Source organism: Podarcis vaucheri (genome assembly GCF_965113315.1).
Source record: "Podarcis vaucheri genome assembly, chromosome: 1".
NCBI classification, from domain to species: domain Eukaryota; kingdom Metazoa; phylum Chordata; class Lepidosauria; order Squamata; family Lacertidae; genus Podarcis; species Podarcis vaucheri.
In genome coordinates, this window is record NC_138759.1 from 135,835,498 (window position 1) to 135,854,181 (window position 18,684).

Consider the following 18,684-nt stretch of genomic DNA (forward strand, 5'->3'; position numbering starts at 1 on the left):
GGCAGAAGCAGGGACACAGCGATGGGAGCTCACCCCGTCGCACAGATTCGAACCTTACCTTTTACCCTTTAGTAAATAGCTCTTTACAAAGACTAATCCATTCTCATTTCATATCCACCGCAGTCAGCTGTGTCATTAATTGGAGTAATCCGTGTTTTGGTTTGTTCTGGCTTAGCTTTCTCTGTATAGATGAGACTTGGACTGCTCTTTGCAGCGAAACTGTGCCAGTGCAGAGGCAAAGAGCTGGCTCTGGCTCCCTGCTACCCACAGTTAAGAGATGGGGGGCCAAGGGCCACACTCTTGTTTCTCTGGTGCTGCCACAGTAACAGGCATCTCTGCCATGTGAGTGAATTTGTGAAACGTGTAGAGTCAGCTTCCATTTGGGTGTTTGGGAAGCACCATGCAATGAACTTTGACAGGTGTCAGTCACCCGACATCATTGACACCACATGATTGACAAATGTGTTGTCCCACCCACCTGTCAAAACTGACCTACAGGGTGCAATGAGATAAGGGTATGTTTTTCCAAACCAGCCACACACACACCCCGCACATGGGTTTTACTTCCTCCCCCTTCTGAGTTATTTGCTGAACAGGATTGGGGGGGGGGGGAGAGGAAGCAGTTCAAAATGACAGTTTTAAACTGTCCTTGAGGAATCATGAAACAGTTTCTAGGCAGCTATGGGGTTGAAGGGGTCTCTGCTTCCAGAGCAAAAGTCCCAACCCATCTCATGCTATAAATGAAGCCTTGCTCACTTTTAGAAATGCTCTTCAGGTTGATAGGTTGTAGCTTAGCGCTACTGTTTAGCTCTGAAATCTTGATTCTCTTCTACTGTTTTGGTAACAACCAGGTTCCTTTGAAGGCCTCTTGGTGGAGGGTTATTGTTGACGTGCTTCCTCTGCCCTGGACTTCTTGCCTGTCTCAAGCAGAGTACAGTGGCACCTCGGGTTAAGTACTTAATTCGTTCCGGAGCTCCATTCTTAACCTGAAACTGTTCTGAACCTGAAGCACCACTTTAGCTAATGGGGCCACCTGCTTCCACCACACGATTTCTGTTCTCATCCTGTAGCAAAGTTCTTAACCTCAGGTACTGTTTCTGGGTTAGTGGAGTCTGTAACCTGAAGCGTCTGTAACCTGAGGTACCACTGTAACTCTGAAAGGAATGGAGAAGTCCCTGACATTTAGCAGATATAAATCTCTCTTAGTTTTTTAACATAAAAATTGAATGATTATCAGTACGTTGAATATTTAATGTGGAAGTCAAAGCTACTGGCTCTAAATTGTTGCACATATGATCAGCCTGAAACTTGTGGGATGGGCTGCCAAATCTTAATATATTTTTTTAATACACACCTGTACTGAGAGGAGAACACCGAGGAAAACTGGAAAATTTTGGGTGGGGAAAGTTTTTTCTAAATCGAAAAACTGGAAATTTGGGGAAAATACAAAACCAGAACCTCTTTATGTGGTACTTGGTCTTTTAGAATGAGTGATTTATGTATTTTATTAGAGTAGTGGCTTAAAATGGTTTCAAGTTTGCTTCTTTTGAACGCAGCTTGTCAATTCAGATGAAATAAACAGGCGGAAAACTCACATCTGAAATGGCAATGTCCAGAAACCAGCAGGAAAACATTTCAGCCTGCCAGGCCACTCTGAAAAAAGGAGCTTTGAAGGGAGACTCCAGCATGAAACTGCTGAATTGCCTTTTGAACAGAAACTCAATTCTAGCACCTGCAACTTCAAATGACAAGATTTTTTATTACCCTTCATGTGTTAATTAGCTTACCAATGCCAGGATGTGTGTCTTAACACCAACACAGCCTTGTTAATCATTGCTGTAACTTGCTTTTACATAATTATTATTTTCTGTCCTTTTTGTTTTCTTCTGACGTCAACTCCATTTCTTCCTTCCCCCATATTCATGCAAGCACTGTGTTTGCATCTATGCCTGCCAATTTATTGCAGTCTGCAGATGAGGACTAGGCCATGTGAAAAATAAATGTGAGATTTTAGCTGCAGTTCATTCATTATCAGCTTTGTATTTTTGCAGGGGTGAAACTGGGCTTTCTTTCACCCTGACACACACCTGTGCGGACACACCCACCCCTCAACACATTTGTTCTTAAAGGTGCATATTGCATAAAAAGTAGGCAATATATTGTTTGACGTTGTGTCTGTTATGGCATGGGCAGCTTCCAGAGGCTTCAGTTGAACTCAAGATTTGCACTCTAAGGTTTAGAAATATTAAGAAAAACTTTTGCCATAAATTTTGAAGCTTAGAAGTTTCCCCATATTTAACTTGTCTTTAAAAGTAACATCCTGACCTCCGCAGCCTATAACACGGCCAATTCTGAGAAAGGAGGGGAAAAAGGGTGTGCTAATGTTTGTTGTTTGAAAGAGGCTGGGGAAAAGTTAGTATCTCCAAATAATAAAAAAGTGTGTGTGTGTGTGAGAGAGAGAGAGAGAGAGAGTGTAGATCTCCTCAGAGAGTAATAGCTCATTTGAGGAATCCTAAGAACTCTTATGACTGTATGACCAAAGAGAAAATGACCATCCCTTCCAATAAAAGTAAATTGTTTGTCAAAAGTAGAGCTTCCTTGTACAGCAATTGTCTATCTGAGGTTGGGTTTTGACTTGGATTTATTTAGGCAAAGGATCATTAAAAGGCTGTATTTCCATAAGATCAACCAAGACGTTCTGGTTCCCATTTAAAATGTTTTGGGGTTTGTTTGTTTTTCTGTATCTTTGAGGATTCCTTTTAATTTCATTTTTGTTTGATTAGCCATTTCAGGAGATGATGCTTTCCTACGTATTAAAAAATAAAGTTTTTTTAAAAAAACATTTAAAGGAAGCCATCTCTCCCATTCTTATTTCAGACATCGTGATATATTGGTATATCGCGATGTTTAGCTGGTGATATATTGCGGTGTTGAAAACCAGATATCACCCAGCCCTAGTTGGCACTTTTCAAAATAAACTGGAAACATCAGCAAACTATTAACAAAACAAACCCCTGGTCTTGGAACCGAGGGAGACCCTGTGCGTGTGGGAGGCATCTTCACTCTCATGATAGTGTAAGGAACTCCAACCTGAACCCAAAGATGTGCCCCAGTTTACGCAGAAGCTTCTGCACGCAAAGGCAGGAGGACGACTGCTGTGGAATTTCCCTGCCCAATAGCAATAGTTTAACGGTGCCAGCATGCCTTTAATAGCACTGACCAGTGCTTCTTCACTTCTGCTTGCAATTCTTTGGATCCAACTTGTTACCTTTAGTCATTAATACGCATCTAATGTCATTGTTGAGGGACGCGGGTGGTGCTGTGGTCTAAACCACAGAGCCTAGGGCTTGCCGATCAGAAGGTCGGCTGTTCGAATCCCCACGACAGGGTGAGCTCCCGTTGGTCGGCCCCTGCTCCTGCCCACCTAGCAGTTCGAAAGTACGTCAAAGTGCAAGTAGATAAATAGGTACTGCTCTGGCAGGAAGGTAAACAGCGTTTCCGTGCGCTGCTCTGGTTCACCAGAAGTGGCTTAGTCATGCTGGCCACATGACCCAGAAGCTGTACGCCAGCTCCCTCGGCCAATAAAGCGAGATGAGTGCCGCAACCCCAGAGTCGACCACGACTGGACCTAATGGTCAGGGGTCCCTTTACCTTTAATGTCATTGTTACTTAACTGAAACAGGAGTTGAATGTTCCTATTCATAAACAAGGACTTAAGTGGAATAATTTTTGTTAAGATTGCTGGTAGTGGTTAAAGGTTTTGACCAGGGGCATCATCACAGCAGTTACTAGGCATAAAAGTAATTGTCGCTACATTTTATGCATCTGTTGGTACTAGGATACTAAATGTGGGAAACATTTATGGAGAGCAGTCAAGCACTCTGGCTGAGAAGCACTGGTAGAATAACTACTTTGGGAGTGGCTGTCCACTTGGCTACATAGCTGGTTAACTGTTCACACCCTGGACAAGTTGCTGGAAAATGTGACCATCTATATTTCCTTGTGTTTTCACCTGATGAATTGCATTTCTCCTTTGGATTTTATCTATGCTAAATCTGAGCAGTGGTCCAAGCCAAATTGCTGGAAAGACTGATTCAGTAGTGTGAAAAGTATGTGCATTCATGAGAATCTTGCGGAACACCCCAAAGAAATATATCCCATTGGTGGGCTGCTTATTTTGAACTAGGTAGAGTACGGAGAAGGTCCTCTCTAAGGAGGAGATCTCTGTGTCAACGTAACTTAGATTCTTGTAGCCCAAACTTACTCTGCTTAGACGGTAGTTCAGTGCAGTCCTGGCCATGTTGAGCACCAGCATGATCAGTGGTCAAGGATGAGAGGTGTGGAAGGCCAGCAAGTTCTGGAGGGCTACAGGTTTATTGATTGTTCTACCCTGGCGAAAAGAAAACAGATTGAATAGGAACCATTATGTTGCTTTGGAAAGGTTTACTGGTCAAAACTGAAGTCTGCCTCTGGTCATACTGGATATATACGGGACAGAAAACCTTCTATACTAGAGTGACTTGAGCAGGTGTTGTAAAGAAACTTACCCCTCCTTCAACATATTTTAAAGTAAGTAATATGGTACTTTGCAGAGGGGAAACAGGATCCTATAGCCCCCTCCCAGCTTTTGCCTGATGGCTGCATGAATAGCCAAAAGTAGATTATTTGAGTTTCCCCCACCATTTGTTGTAGTAAAATAATACACTCAGATGTGTTTTTCAGACTATAAACTTTAGAGTGAAATTGGAGAAGTTTTCTACAACAGACTCTCATGTCAGAGTTGGAAATGCTTAAGAGAAACCATGTTGTAACTCTTCCACTCTTTTTCTTTTCAGATTTGTCTCAAGTTGTAAAAAAAAAACACCCCCCAAAAAACAAAGAGCACCCTAAACGCACTGGTAGCTTAAAGCTTCTGAAGAAAAATGGCACAACTCTTGTAGAGAAGATGGCCCACTAGATTCTCAGGGAAGGGCACAAATCTCAAGATGGCGGCCCAGAGGATTCGTGCTGCCAATGCCAGCGGGCTCCCCCGGTGCAGATCTGAGGGGACGCTGATTGACCTGAGTGAAGAATTTTCTGAAACCAGCTTCAGTTCCGTCAAAGGTGAGAGGGTTTTTTGTACGTAAGTTGGAGCACCAAAACTGAAGTGCCTACAAGAGAAGGGAGTCTGGAAGCACCATCACAGTAAAGTCACCAAACTAGCTCAGTAGTCACCAGTCTTTTCAGACCAGTGGGCATATTTCAAATTGTGAGAGAGCACTGGCAGCACCAGTCACAAACTAGCAGCTATGGGGCAGGGAGCATGGTATAATAAAAAATGGCTACCATGGAGAGCATGACATAACACCAAATCAGAAAGACAGACAGTCCTGACGACCTTCTGCCTACCATGGGAAGTCAGCTACATTCTGCTGGTCCTGATTGCGGAGATCAGACAGTGTTGATTTTGCGCATGCACACCCACCAATGCTGTGTAACGGCAACAGGGAGCATTCCACAGTACCTGGAAAAACATGCAAGGCAGCCACACCATATTGACTCTCATTTCATAGAAATTGCTTAGTAGGTTTCTGTGCATTTTGCCCCATAACTTTCTGGAAGGACTAGACACTTCTTTTTTCTTTTTAAAAAACGAAAGCTTAAGAGTTTGGGACCCTTCCCAAGGAGCAGCAGTGGAAATATTCAGCGGGGTTGGTGACCCCTGCCGTAGCTCATGCTTTTTGCTCTTGTAGCTTTGTCTTCCAGATGTGCAGCAGGCAAAGCATGGTGGGTGGGATAAGTGAAAAAGCCCTGTTCTGGTCACTACAAGCCATTTAGCATAAGCTAACTCATGGTTTCTGACTCTGATTTGCCAGACTATTGGAAGTAATAGTTTGTCAATCACACACCACACCAAGCCATAGTTACGCTTCCTTAACTGTGATTTGATGCATTGTCTGAATTGTGCCTTAAAGTGTCACATGTTTCTATTTCTTGATCATGCTACCTACATAATACTTCAAAATATTGTTTTGGAATGAAAAGATTTCTGCATAAATGCTCTTCTAAAAAGTTTTCCGAGAGTTAATACCTTATGTTTAGAATAAGTAAGTGTGGCATGGCTTGAAGGAGAAATTTCAGGAGCATCAGCACATTTAGCAGAATTTTTAAATTCCTCATAGGAAATGCTATGGCGGGCAGATGAAAGTATTGTGTATTGTTTCAGCAGCTATATTTGCTGCATGATTCTGCTTTGGAATTCAGTCAGTGGATACAAGATTGAGATTGACTTAATGGTTACCGAAAACAACCTTGATCCAGAGATGGAAAACTTTGGTTTAGTGAAGCGGCTTTCCTTAGCCACCTGTCCCTGGGGTGGGCAGAGGTGGACTCTGCTACTGTGTTCACTTGTCTTCCCCTCTATCCAGAAGAGTGGAAAGAGGATGAACAACTTCACATTACCAGGAGAAGAGATCATCCTGGCATCCTCCGTCACGCAGCATGAAGCACTTGCTGTGTACTTTAAATGTCTCCAGCACAAAATACACTTTTTTAGCCCCCCCTGCATTTGCCCCATTAGTGATAAGGCTCCATCTGCAAAACCTGCTGCTTCGCGTATGTGCAGTCCCCAAGACCTAATTCTCGCTGAGGCTGCGCCATTTTAGAGTACAGGGCAGGGCTTTTGTGATGACTGAATATTCTGCTGTACAAAAAGGACCTGAAGAAGCAGCAGACGGGCATCTCTTTGAGAGATCAGTTTCAAAGACTGCAGTAAAACTCTTTGGTTGGTTGCTATCTGCCTGGCTTCAGGGCCAGGGGGGCTGGAGAAGACAGCCTGGTCTCATAATATGGGAAAGGTGAGCCGTCACTCATCCGGGTCACAAACCATTAGAGATTTATGAGCACAATCTTTTGCATTATGCCTGAGAAAATACTGGCAATCAGTGTAGTTGTTCACCTTTTTCACCAGCCAGGTTTTTCTGATGGGGATGGGGTGGTAAACAGCTGTTTTGTCTATACTGTCAGTGATTATTAACCTACAGGAAGTAGTAATATGCTAAGATTTTTGCCTTAGGAAGAGGCATTTCCTTTTCATCTACCAACGCCTGAAGCACATTTGGTAGGAATGCAAAAGAGGGTCAGTGGCTGCTCCAAACTCTGGAACCCCTTACCCAGAGAAGCCTGGCTAGCTCCTTCTCTGATAATGTTCTGCTGACTACAGATGGGCATTTTTATTTAAACAGAGTGCAGGCCTCTTAACTGGTGCCCTGCAAGCTTTGGTTTTTTTAAAATTATTATTATTATTATTATTATTATTATTATTATTATTATTATTATTATTACCACCTTCTATACCATCTGAGGGATGCGGGTGATGCTGTGGGTTAAACCACAGAGCATAGGGCTTGCCGATCAGAAGGTCGGCGGTTCGAATCCCCACGATGGGGTGAGCTCCCGTTGCTCCGTCCCTGCTCCTGCGAACCTTGCAGTTCGAAAGCATGTCAAAGTGCAAGTAGATAAATAGGTCCCGCTCCGGTGGGAAGGTAAACGGCGTTTCCGTGCGCTGCTCTGGTTTGCCAGAAGTGGCTTAGTCTTGCTGGCCACATGACCTGGAAGCTGTACGCTGGCTCCCTCGGCCAATAAAGCGAGATGAGCGCCGCAACCCCAGAGTCGTCCACGACTGGACCTAATGGTCAGGGGTCCCTTTACCTTTACCTTTATACCACCTGAGGATCGCCAGGCAGTTTACAATATAAAAGTATAAAAATGCATAACATAGTAACAAACAGAAAAGACAGTGCCCCCCCATATATGCCCCCCAAATGTCTGAGTGGGTATCCAAACAAAGTTGGTGTTTATATGAAGTTTGTTCAATTCCAGCAAGGGCATTAAGGTCTTCAAAGCATTGCATAATAGATGTTGAACATTTATCCTTCCATGCCTGGAGCGGAGGGTGTGTGTGATCCTACACATGTGCATAAGTGAGCATTAGGATGCTATTTATGTGGCTTCCCGAAGCCAGCACACTGCATGGGCATGCAAGGATTGACATATGTACAGGGTCATCACACACAATGCTCTTTAAGCCAGCAATACTTTTAATTCTACCATGAGGAGCCTTCTGTATAGGATGTGATGTGTGAATTGGCCTTAAGTTCTGGTTTTCTTTGAAACTGGACCCTACATTCAGCCACATATGAGAGTGTTTCCTTGCTGATTTATTGCATTGTGTCTGTATTGTTGTGGTTGGCCACCTTGAATGTTATCTGGTGGAAAGTTGGGATAGACATTTAATATATAAACAGATGTGGACATTTGGACTGGGTGACTTTAGGGTTCCTTTAGGCCCTAAGATTAATGCGCTGTCTCCTTTAATATGCTCAGACGGTGATTATCTAGTAACCCAGATTTGTGTGCATTAAGACCTCTAAGCTTCTCAGCCGCAGATTAGTATCTTCATTTCTCCCTACTCATTTACATCAGCTCTGCTTTGGTTTGCCCTGCTCAGCAGTTATCTTCCTTAAGAATAATGGATGCAAAGCATTCCTTAAGTGTGGCTTTCCCCCTTGTCTAAGTTACCTTGAAGCATTAACGTTCTTATCATGCAGCAGCTTCCTCCCTTTGTACGTGGTGTTCTGAGCCTTCTTCGGCAATGATATAACACTTTGCCTCTTTGCTGTAAGATTTAATTCCACTTAAATTATCTTCCATGACTTGGATAAAATTTGCACTACCATTAAGACTCTGTTAACTCTTTCCAACCTGGAGCAACCTGCATTTCAGTACTGGAGAATGTGAAAGAATGTGAAAGTGGATGGGTCCCTCAGGTTTCTGCCAGACCTTCACCTATGCAGCTGTTTGTTTAGATTTGGCTCTTGCTAGCCTGGAATTGGATTTGTAAGTTAATGAGGCAGTTGTTTAAAAAAATAACTATCTGATACAGGAGTAACCTGATACTTGCAAATGCTTGTACAACAAATACTCGTTAAAGCCTTGTATAACAAAGCCGAATCAGTTCGTGGCCAATGTCATCCTCAATCTACTTCTTTTTCCATTGTTGTGTGCCACTGCCCACATTTAGCACAGCGTCTCCTTGTGGATCTAGTGATGAATTTGCCCACACATTAATCTCCAAATCTGCAAGTAGTTAACTCAACCATATCACACCCTTTCCCCAATAGAGATTTACAGTGCAATGTATGCACATCTATTCATGTCTACTCAGAAATGAGCCCTACTGAGTTCAACAAGGCTTACTCCTAGGTAAACTTGGTATAAGATTGCAGCCTTAGTCTCTAATAATGCAGAATCCGTTAATCTCTTGAAAAATAATGTGTGCGCGCGCTCGCATGTGTGTGTTTATGCATGCAAATATCCTGATTCAGAGTACAAGCAAAAGAGCTACAGTATAATTGTGCAATGCTGGTAGATGGTTGTTCTTACCTGCAGTTGCTCACTACGTTCTGCTTTTTGATTTGCAGTGCCTTCTCCTAGTGCCTTGATGATAGACAATCCTACGTCATTTGGAAATGCAAAGGAAGTTGTAGCAATTAAAGACTACTGCCCCAACAATTTCACCACCTTGAAGTTCTCCAAGGGGGACCACCTTTATGTCTTAGATACCTCAGGAGGTGAGTGGTGGTATGCTCACAATACCACAGAGATGGGCTACATCCCAGCCTCCTACGTTCAGCCTGTAAACTACCGGAACTCTTCATTAACGGACAGTGGAATGATAGACCATCTGCTTGAAAGCTCCGATGAGGGAGCCAAAGAGCTTGACCTGCTTGGAGACTGGACAGATTTAAACCTGAGCTTAGCCAAAAACAACCCTTTTATGAATAACATGCAGACTAACCCTTTTCTGAATGGGAATTTGCAGATAATGCCTGATAGGAACAAGGATTGCTCCCACCAAACCACTGTGGATTTGTTGCTGTTTGACACAGGGGTGCCCACCTTTACAGGGTCAAGTTCTGCAACTGACAGCAGTCTAGGTAACCATCTTGATGAGGGTCCATCAATGAATGGATTTGAGTTTGAGCAGCCAAGCAGGCGGGACAATCCTTTTTTCAGAAGCAAGCGCTCCTACAGTTTATCGGAGCTCTCCGTGCTCCAGGCAAAGTCAGAAAACCCAGAATCCTCAGGCTTCTTCACAGGGTTGAAATCTCCCACCCCAGAGGAATTCCAGAGCAGAGAAGACTTCAGAGCTGCATGGCTGAACCATCGAAAATTAGCAAGGTCTTGCCACGACCTGGATCTGTTGGGCCAGAACCCTGGTTGGGGTCAGACGCAACCTGTGGAGACCAACATAGTTTGCAAGCTGGATAGTTCTGGGGGAGCAGTTCAGCTTCCAGATACAAATATTAACATGCGTCTTCCTGAAGGGCATGTGGGTGCTGGCGACACACAACAAATCTCCATGAAGGCTCTCTTGGACCCCCCTCTTGAGCTCAACAGCGACAAGTGCAGCACCATCAGCCCTGTGCTGGAGATTAAGCTGAGCAACATGGAAACCAGAACCCCCATCCTGCTGGAGATGAAAATTTCAGCGGAAGTGAAGAATGACCCAGTGAGCAAGAGTTTGGTGGGAGTGCAGTGCCTGCGCAGCGACATGAAGGACGGTCCATACACACCGGTGCGACTTGGCTGTTGCTGTGGAGACACCATCCAGGTTCAACTGGAAAACCTGGAGCCTTGCATGTACATAGCAACTGTGGCCCAGGGACAGAACATTCTATATCCTTACACTGTCTGGGATTACATTAGTAAAAAAATCACAGTTGGAGTCTATGGGCCAAAGCACATACACCCTTCTTTTAAAACTGTGGTGGCCATCTTTGGACATGATTGTGCCCCCAAGACACTGTTGGTGAATGAAGTTACACGTCATGCACATTGTACATCGGCAGTGGCGCTGCAGTTGTGGGGGAAGCACCAGTTCACCTTAGCGAGGCCGCAAGACCTAAAGCTGTGCATGTTTTCAAACATGACTAACTATGAGGTAAGAGCCAGCGAGCAGGCAAAGATTGTGAGGGGCTTCCAGATGAAACTGGGCAAAGTCAGCCGCCTCATATTCCCCATCATGTCACATGATCCCAACGAACTGTATGACTTCACCCTGAGAATACAAGTCAAGGATGCTAAGGATGCCATATTGACTCAGTTCTGTGTCCAAACACCACAGCCTCCTCCCAAAAGTGCTATCAGGTCAACTGGGCAGCGAAGGTTCCTGAAAAAAAATGAAGTGGGGAAAATAATCCTGTCTCCTCTTGCAACCACCAGCAAATACCCTGTCTTCCAGGATCGGATAGTGGCAAGCTTAAAATATGGGAAACTACTGAAAACTGTAGTGCGGCAAAACAAAAACCATTATCTCTTGGAATATAAGAAAGGGGATGCCATAGCCTTGCTAAGTGAGGAGAAAATCAAGTTGAAAGGTCAGCTCTGGACAAAGGAATGGTACATTGGTTACTATCAGGGTAAAATTGGTCTTGTCCATACCAAAAATGTTTTAGTTGTTGGGAAAGCCAAGCCGAATTATTTCTCTGGGCCCGAGCTCACCACCAGTATGTTGCTGGAGCAAATCCTGCGGCCTTGTAAGTTTCTCACCTATATCTATGCTTCAGTAAGGACTTTGCTCATGGAAAACATTAGCAGCTGGCGTGCGTTTGCAGATGCTCTGGGATACAGCAACTTGCCACTTGTTTTCTTCTGTCGAGCAGAGTTGGACAGTGAGCCAGAATGTGTGGCTTCTGTGCTGGAGAAATTGAAAGAAGACTGCAATAATTCCGACAGTAAGGATAGGAAATCTTTCCAGAAGGAACTGATGTCAGTAAGTATTCTGGTTTTTGGAAGTGTTAAATCAGGAATGGTCACCTGGTTTCCAGCATTCTGTTGTGTTAAGGGCTCCCCTGAACAGGCTGAGGGGAAAATAACTAAGGCCATGAAAGCTGCTGCTTGTTTCTAGCACAACTGAGCACCCAAACCAGCTCTTCTTCACTGTTGCCATATACCGTATTTTTCGCTCTATAAGACGCACCAGACCACAAGACACACCTAGTTTTTGGAGGAGGAAAACAAGAAAAAAAATATTCTGAATCTCAGAAGCCAGAACAGCAAAAGGGAGCTCTGTGCAGTGAAAGCAGCAATCCCTCTTGCTGTTCTGGCTTCTGGGATAGCTGCGCAGCCTGCATTCACTCCATAAGACGCACACACATTTCCCCTTTTTACGAGGGAAAAAGTGAGTCTTATAGAGGAAAAAATACGGTATTTAAGTACCACCCAGGTGCTTCTCAAGAAACCAGGGTGCCTGAGGTAATGGCTGAGCATCCCCTTGTACATTACTAATAGCACAATCCAAACAATGTCTACTTAGAAGTAAGTTATGATGAATTCAACAAAACTTACTTCCAGGTAAATAAGTTTAGGATTGCAGCCTTGATTGTGTAAGGCTGCAGACCTAAAGTTGGAAGTAGCTACCATTAAGATGCAGGGGGGCTTACTTGGGAGTAATCATGATTAGGATTGGGCTGCTATCCATTCTGCTTTCAATGACTGAAGTGCAAATACATGGCATTGTACAATATGCATTTCCTTGCCATTTTTATAAACGTATCTCAGGTGATTAAATCAAGAGACAATCACAGAAAAATCTTTGACTGGATCCCTTCCCCAGCTCAGAGGTGCATTTTTAGGATTAAGTAACTGCAGGTAAATTTCATCTTTGGGTTGTATCCCCCTCCGAAATTGCTCATTAAAACTTTGCTTCAGTGAGCAAGGAAGTGCACTGCAACTGACAAATTGAAAGCCAGGTCTCTCGGGATTTGGGCCTTCTTAATAAAAGCGCTACTTTTTTCATTAAGTAAAAATGACCTTCCAGAAATCCATCTTGTGGAACCAGCTATATAATTATTTTACTTCTTCCTCAAGAGTATAGAAAACTCTGTGTGCTCAGGGAAGTGTTATACAGTAGTTAACCCCCATTTAAAGCTGCAATCAAGCTGCTCCCTTTGTAAAAAAGAATGTTTAAAGGAAACTGAACACCCAGTGTCTAAAACCATGATGCACAACACATGTCCTATACACAATACATGTTGATTGGTTTAATTCCTACAAGAATTCTACCTTAATGATGAAAGCTCTTTTAGAAGATGCTATAAAGTGCAGGGACGCGGGTGGCACTGTGGGTTAAACCACAGAGCCTAGGGCTTGCCGATCAGAAGGTTGGCGGTTCAAATCCCCATGACGGGGTGAGCTCCCGTTGCTTGGTCCCAGCTCCTGCCAACCTAGCAGTTCGAAAGCATGCCCAAAGTTCAAGTAGATAAATAGGTACCACTCCAGCGGGAAGGTAAACGGCGTTTCCGTGCGCTACTCTGGTTTGCCAGAAGCGGCTTAGTCATGCTGGCCACATGACCTGGAAGCTGTACGCCGGCTCCCTCAGCCAGTAAAGCGAGATGAGCGCCGCAACCCCGGAGTTGGCCGCAACTGGACCTAATGGTCAGGGGTCCCTTTAGGAGAGTATAAAGTGATGGTTGCCTGAAGGGGAATCCTTAGGTTAAGCTGCTGTGATACAGAATGATGAGGAAGGAAGGAAGTGGGTGTTCAGTAAGGAGTGTGAGCAAAGGACAGGAGGGAGCTCTGTTTTGCCAATGGGAGTAGCGCAAAAGTTCTCAAAGGCCTGATGGTTGTGTAGTGCCATCAACGCAAATGAATTATCAGATTACCTGGATATTCTCCTTGATTTGGCAGGATGTTAAGAAGTGTACAAATAGGGGTTGTAAACTGGAAGATACAGTGGTACCTCAGGTTAAGTTCTTAATTTGTTCTGGAGATCCGTTCTTAACCTGAAGCACCACTTTAGCTGTGCCGCTGGAGCACAATTTCTGTTCTTATCCTGAAGCAAAGTTCTTAACCCGAGGTACTATTTTTGGGTTAGTGGAGTCTGTTACCTGAAGCGTATGTAACCCGAGGTACCACTGTACTACTTCTGCCTGCTGGGAAATCAACTGTTGGAGTTCATGGGGGAGGAAATGCTCTAGAAAGTCAGAAGATGAGTTGGTTGCCCATGGCCTGTAGGCCTGTGAAGCAGAGCAAGAGCAGGGCAAGAAGCCAGACTTTTCAAACTCTTTCAATGGCGTTAAGGGACCCCCCCCCCCCCGGAAATAGGGCTCATTTCAGGCTTGGTTTTGGAGTTTGGGGGAACATGTAGAAGGCAGCAGGTCTGCCTTAATAAGATTAACTTCCAGCTCCCATCATTTCATACTGAGACATAAGTGTGTGGTGCCCTGACTATCACTCAGCTTTTAATGGCTTGGGGGGAAATACTTAGTGGGGAGAGAATCCGCTTTGTTTAAGAATTGAGGGCCCTTGCAATGGTCCTACCATGCCTAATATGTCCATACCAAAAAAAAAAAAAAGAAAAGAAAAAAAGAAAAAAAGAGTTCCTTGGTGCAGAAACATGTTATCACTCCACTACCTATAAGCTGCTTAATATCCAATCAGCTATTTGGAAATGAAAGTTTGCCCACTTTTGAGGCATTATCTAAATATTGAAGAGTACATACATTTGAATTACATTCTTCCGGCACTTCTTTTGAAGTGTGGCTTTTGAATTTAAGGTATTCTTCTTTGGTATGCTGCCTGCTGCTTTGGTGTAAAGCAGGAACTTCAGTAAATGCTAAGGAAGAGCATTGCTACTACTGTGAAGTAACAGCCAAGTGCCAGGCAAGTGGTAACTTTAGAGCACACAGAAGAGATCCACCGCCTCTTTCCCCCCAGAAATTGAAATAGTACAATTAGGAGGAATTAAAACTCCTGTTGTCAAATTTGCTAATCCCAGCAGGAGTGTAGTAATCACTTTTAAGAGCATGTGGGCTATAATGTAATTAATGCACATTATTGAAGGCCAGACCACAGGGATCCTCCTGTCTGTGCTGCATATCCTAATGCATAAGCTAGTTTTGCAGTGCCTTTGCACACACGTAATTAAAATAGGATATTTACATTTAATTTAATGGAATAGCAAGGTCCTAGAATAGAATATCAGAATTGTAGAGTTGAAAGGGACTCCGAGGGTCATCTAGTCCAACCCCTGGAATGCAGGAATCTCAGTTAAACCATCCATGACAGATGACCATCCAGCCTCTGCCTGAAAACCTCCAGTGAAGGAGAGTCTGTTCCACTGTGCATAAGCTCTTACCATCAGCGGTTCAGTTGGAATCGCCTTTCTTGTAACTTGAAGCCATTGGTTCAGGTTCTACCATCTGGAGCAGAAGAAAACAAGCTTGCTCCGTTTTCCATGTGACAGCCATTTGAAGATGGCTATCATATCTGTTTGACAGTGGAACAGACTCCCTCAAGTGGTGATGGACTCTTATTCATTGGAGCTTTTTAAGCAGAGGTTGGATACCATCTGTCGTGGATGTTTAGTTGAGATGGACTAGACAATGCTTGGGGCTTGCCAACTCCACGATTCTATGATTCTGTCTTCTCTCAGTCTCCTGTTTTCCAGGCTAAACACACTCAACTCCCTCAACTGTTCCTCATAAGGCTTGGTTTCCAGACCTTTGCACATCTTGGACAAATTAGTTACACACTTCTATTTTGCTTGGCTTAAGAACTAAGCATTACCTGAACGTACTCCTGTTTGGAGTATCTGTATAACCAGACAGAGAGGGGAATATAAATATAAAACAGTAGTGGTTTTTCTCTAGCTTCTGATCTCCTACAGAAATGGCCTGATGCTCCAGTGAGGTTGGGTGTCCATGGCTAACCTGACTTGTTCTGCATTCCTTCAGGCCTTGCTGAAAATGGACTGCCAGGGCTTGGTTGTGAGGCTAATTCAGGATTTTGTGCTTCTGACTACGGCTGTGGAAGTGGCCCAGCGCTGGAGAGAGCTTGCTGAGAAACTGGCCAAGGTCTCCAAGCAACAGATGGATGCTTATGAAGCCCCCCATCGAGACAAGAACGGAGCTGTGGATAGTGAGGTAAGAAAGCTGTCATGTAATGCATTCTGGGTTTTGCTGGATGGCTCACTCGGCACTATAGGTTGGAAAAACAGTTTGCTATTATGTACAGCTCCCTTTTTGATCTTGAATGATGACAAAAGTGCACAGCACTTTTTGTTGTATGTTTGCTGTGGTAAAAAAAGTGGCCACACAGGAGGAAATGCATTCCGCCTTGAGTGTTATTCCTCTTCCATGGTCTTGCAGGTGTCGTATTTATCGCAAAAAGGTATCAAAGTGAAATGGCTCACTCTTCCTAGTACTTACAATCTGAATGCCGGCCACCCTCAGATTTAATCTGTTTTCCATGTTCACATTTAGCTGGAGTGGTTCAACAGAACAGGGAAAGTTGGCACACACAGAACTGGGTGTTTCTTTCCGTCCAGCTAACTATTGCCACTATTTGTAATGTTGAAAGAGTTATTGAAAACCCCTCAGTACTTACAAGAATACCGAGCCATTTGTCAGCTGAAAAATTGAGTTAGACCCAAATTTGCAGCACACTGAGCATCTAATTTGACAGCAGTGTTTCTGGACTTAGTGTGCAGTGTCTGAGACCTTTTCCTTATTCTGTCCTCTAGCGTTTGGTTCTGCGGGAAACCCTTTAATAAAAAGAAATGTAGCTTAGCCTACTGCAGTATTTCTCATAAATTTGTTCTGATATGGTTTATTCTAGGACTGAAATTCCTGCCTTTCTTTTGGTCTAGTTCTCATTGAAGTCGCAGCTGGTGTCAAGGCTGTGCCACTTCAGCCTGTATGTGTTGATTCACATGGATGAATATCTTAGGTACCGTATTTTTCGCACCATAGGACGCAGTTTTTCCATCTTAAAAACTTAAGGGGAAAAGTCTGTGCATCCTATGGAGCGAATGCAGGGGGGGAGGCAAGCAGGAAAAGCCCCCAAGAGCCACACACAAGCTTCGCGCGGCTCTTGCGGGCTTTTCCCCAGGAGGGAGAAGGGACTGACGCGGCCAGTCAGTCCCTTCTCCCTCCTCTAGAAATCCAGTCGTGGGAGGCTGCGCAAGGCTAAAGAGGAAGCCCGGGCAGCGAGCGCGATCCATCCCGCTCGCTGCCCGGGCTTCCTCTTTAGCTGTGCGCGCCTCTCCAGCCGCAGGAGGTTACGCAAGGCTAAAGAGGAAGCCTGGGCAGCGAGCGCGATCCAAATATGTTTTTCCTTGATTTCCTCCTCTAAAAACTAGGTGCATCCTGTGGTCTGGTGCGTCCAATAGAGCGAAAAATACGGTATATATTTCAGGATTTTTATCCCACATGTGGTCCAGTTATAAGAATGAGACAGCCCTTGCTCTTGGGTCTACAAGAGACTGCAGAGACGGTGTACACAAGATGGTTTGGTTTGGCTGACATAAATCCTCATGGCAGAGTGGTCTTGTATACTGTGTTAATGCTGGTTTCTTGTCTTTGGCAGGCAATGTGGAAACCAGCGTATGACTTTATGCTCACATGGAGCAATCAGATGGGAGACAGTTATCGCGATGTGACACAAGAGCTGCACATTGGCCTTGACAAGATGAAAAATCCCATCACAAAACGCTGGAAGCATCTCACTGGAACACTAATTTTAGTCAACTCCCTGGAGATTTTGAGGGCGTCTGCCTTCAGCCCACAAGACCATGATGATTATGCTATATGAAGGGGAGCCCGAACTTCTCGGTGCTTCTTATTTGTATGTTTTTAACTAAAACACAGTGGGAAGACACTTCTGCAAAGCCAAAGTTTTGAGCAATAGTTTCTGTGCTCAGACTGCAAACTTCTTACTGTTGCCTCTCCCTGGTGCAGAAGACACTCAATACTTGTTTTCTATGCTCTGTGGTTGACAGCTTTTCTTAATTTGTAACATTTAAAATGGAACTTTTTTAGGCATTTGCAGATATCAGCCTTGAAAGTTGAAATTACTTTGGAGAGCTACCATTTCTGTGTAACATGAAACACATTTTTGTCCCCTTTAAAACTATCATTCCTCAATGAGTCATTGATATGCATTAAAGTGAAGCACAGTCAGGCATCTTGCAAGCATTTGCAATTTCTAATGTGCCGCTCTGAAAACAGTTTATACATTAGTGTGCTAACACGCCCACCCCACCCCCCGCATCCAGTGATCCTATCAGTCTTATAACGACTCTCAATGGTTCGCTTTTATGTACACCTTTTTGTAAGGAAGAAAAAGCACACTTCCTCCCCCACCCCCACTGAAGTGATTTTGTTACCTAAAATTTAGGACTGTGTGCTAGTGCCCAAGCTGCTTCAGATCTATGATTAGAAATAACTAGAAACAATTTCAGATTATAGGACTGATTCATCCCCTTTCACGTTTTAGAAAATTGTAATGGATCCCATTTATGGTCAAATAGCATTTCACAGGTTCATCCTCTAACACAGTGTTTCCCAAACGTTTTTGGGCAACGGCACACCTGTTTACTGAAAAAAAATCTTGCGGCACACCACCATTAAAGCCCCGCCCCGTGACGTCAGCGCGCAGCGTCACGCCGGGAGGGACACACAAAAGTGAAAGTTTTTTCCCTCCCCCTTGCCGGGGAACCTCCAAGCTTTGGGCAGGCAGGCAGGCAGAGCTGGGAAGGGGGTTTCCAGGGGACACGGCAGCTCCTCGAAAGGCTTCTCTCAGCTGCGCTCAATCCTCCTCAGAGAGGATTTCCCCTCCGGTCCCATGCCTTCGTTTGGG

At 44.2% G+C, this 18,684-nt stretch overlaps 1 protein-coding gene across 1 annotated transcript in view; it reads left to right on the plus strand.

The window, feature by feature from the left end:
• Positions 1-18,374, plus strand: part of SH3BP4 (SH3 domain binding protein 4) — a 35,184-nt gene extending 16,810 nt beyond the window's left edge. The window contains exons 2-5 of the mRNA XM_082231010.1: positions 4,836-5,103; positions 9,462-11,815; positions 15,780-15,968; positions 17,413-18,374. Of these exons, the coding sequence (XP_082087136.1) occupies positions 4,986-5,103; positions 9,462-11,815; positions 15,780-15,968; positions 17,413-17,637 (2,886 nt within the window). The 5' untranslated portion in view covers positions 4,836-4,985 and the 3' untranslated portion in view covers positions 17,638-18,374. The remainder of the gene's footprint in view (positions 1-4,835; positions 5,104-9,461; positions 11,816-15,779; positions 15,969-17,412) is intronic.
• Positions 18,375-18,684: the final 310 nt, after the last annotated feature.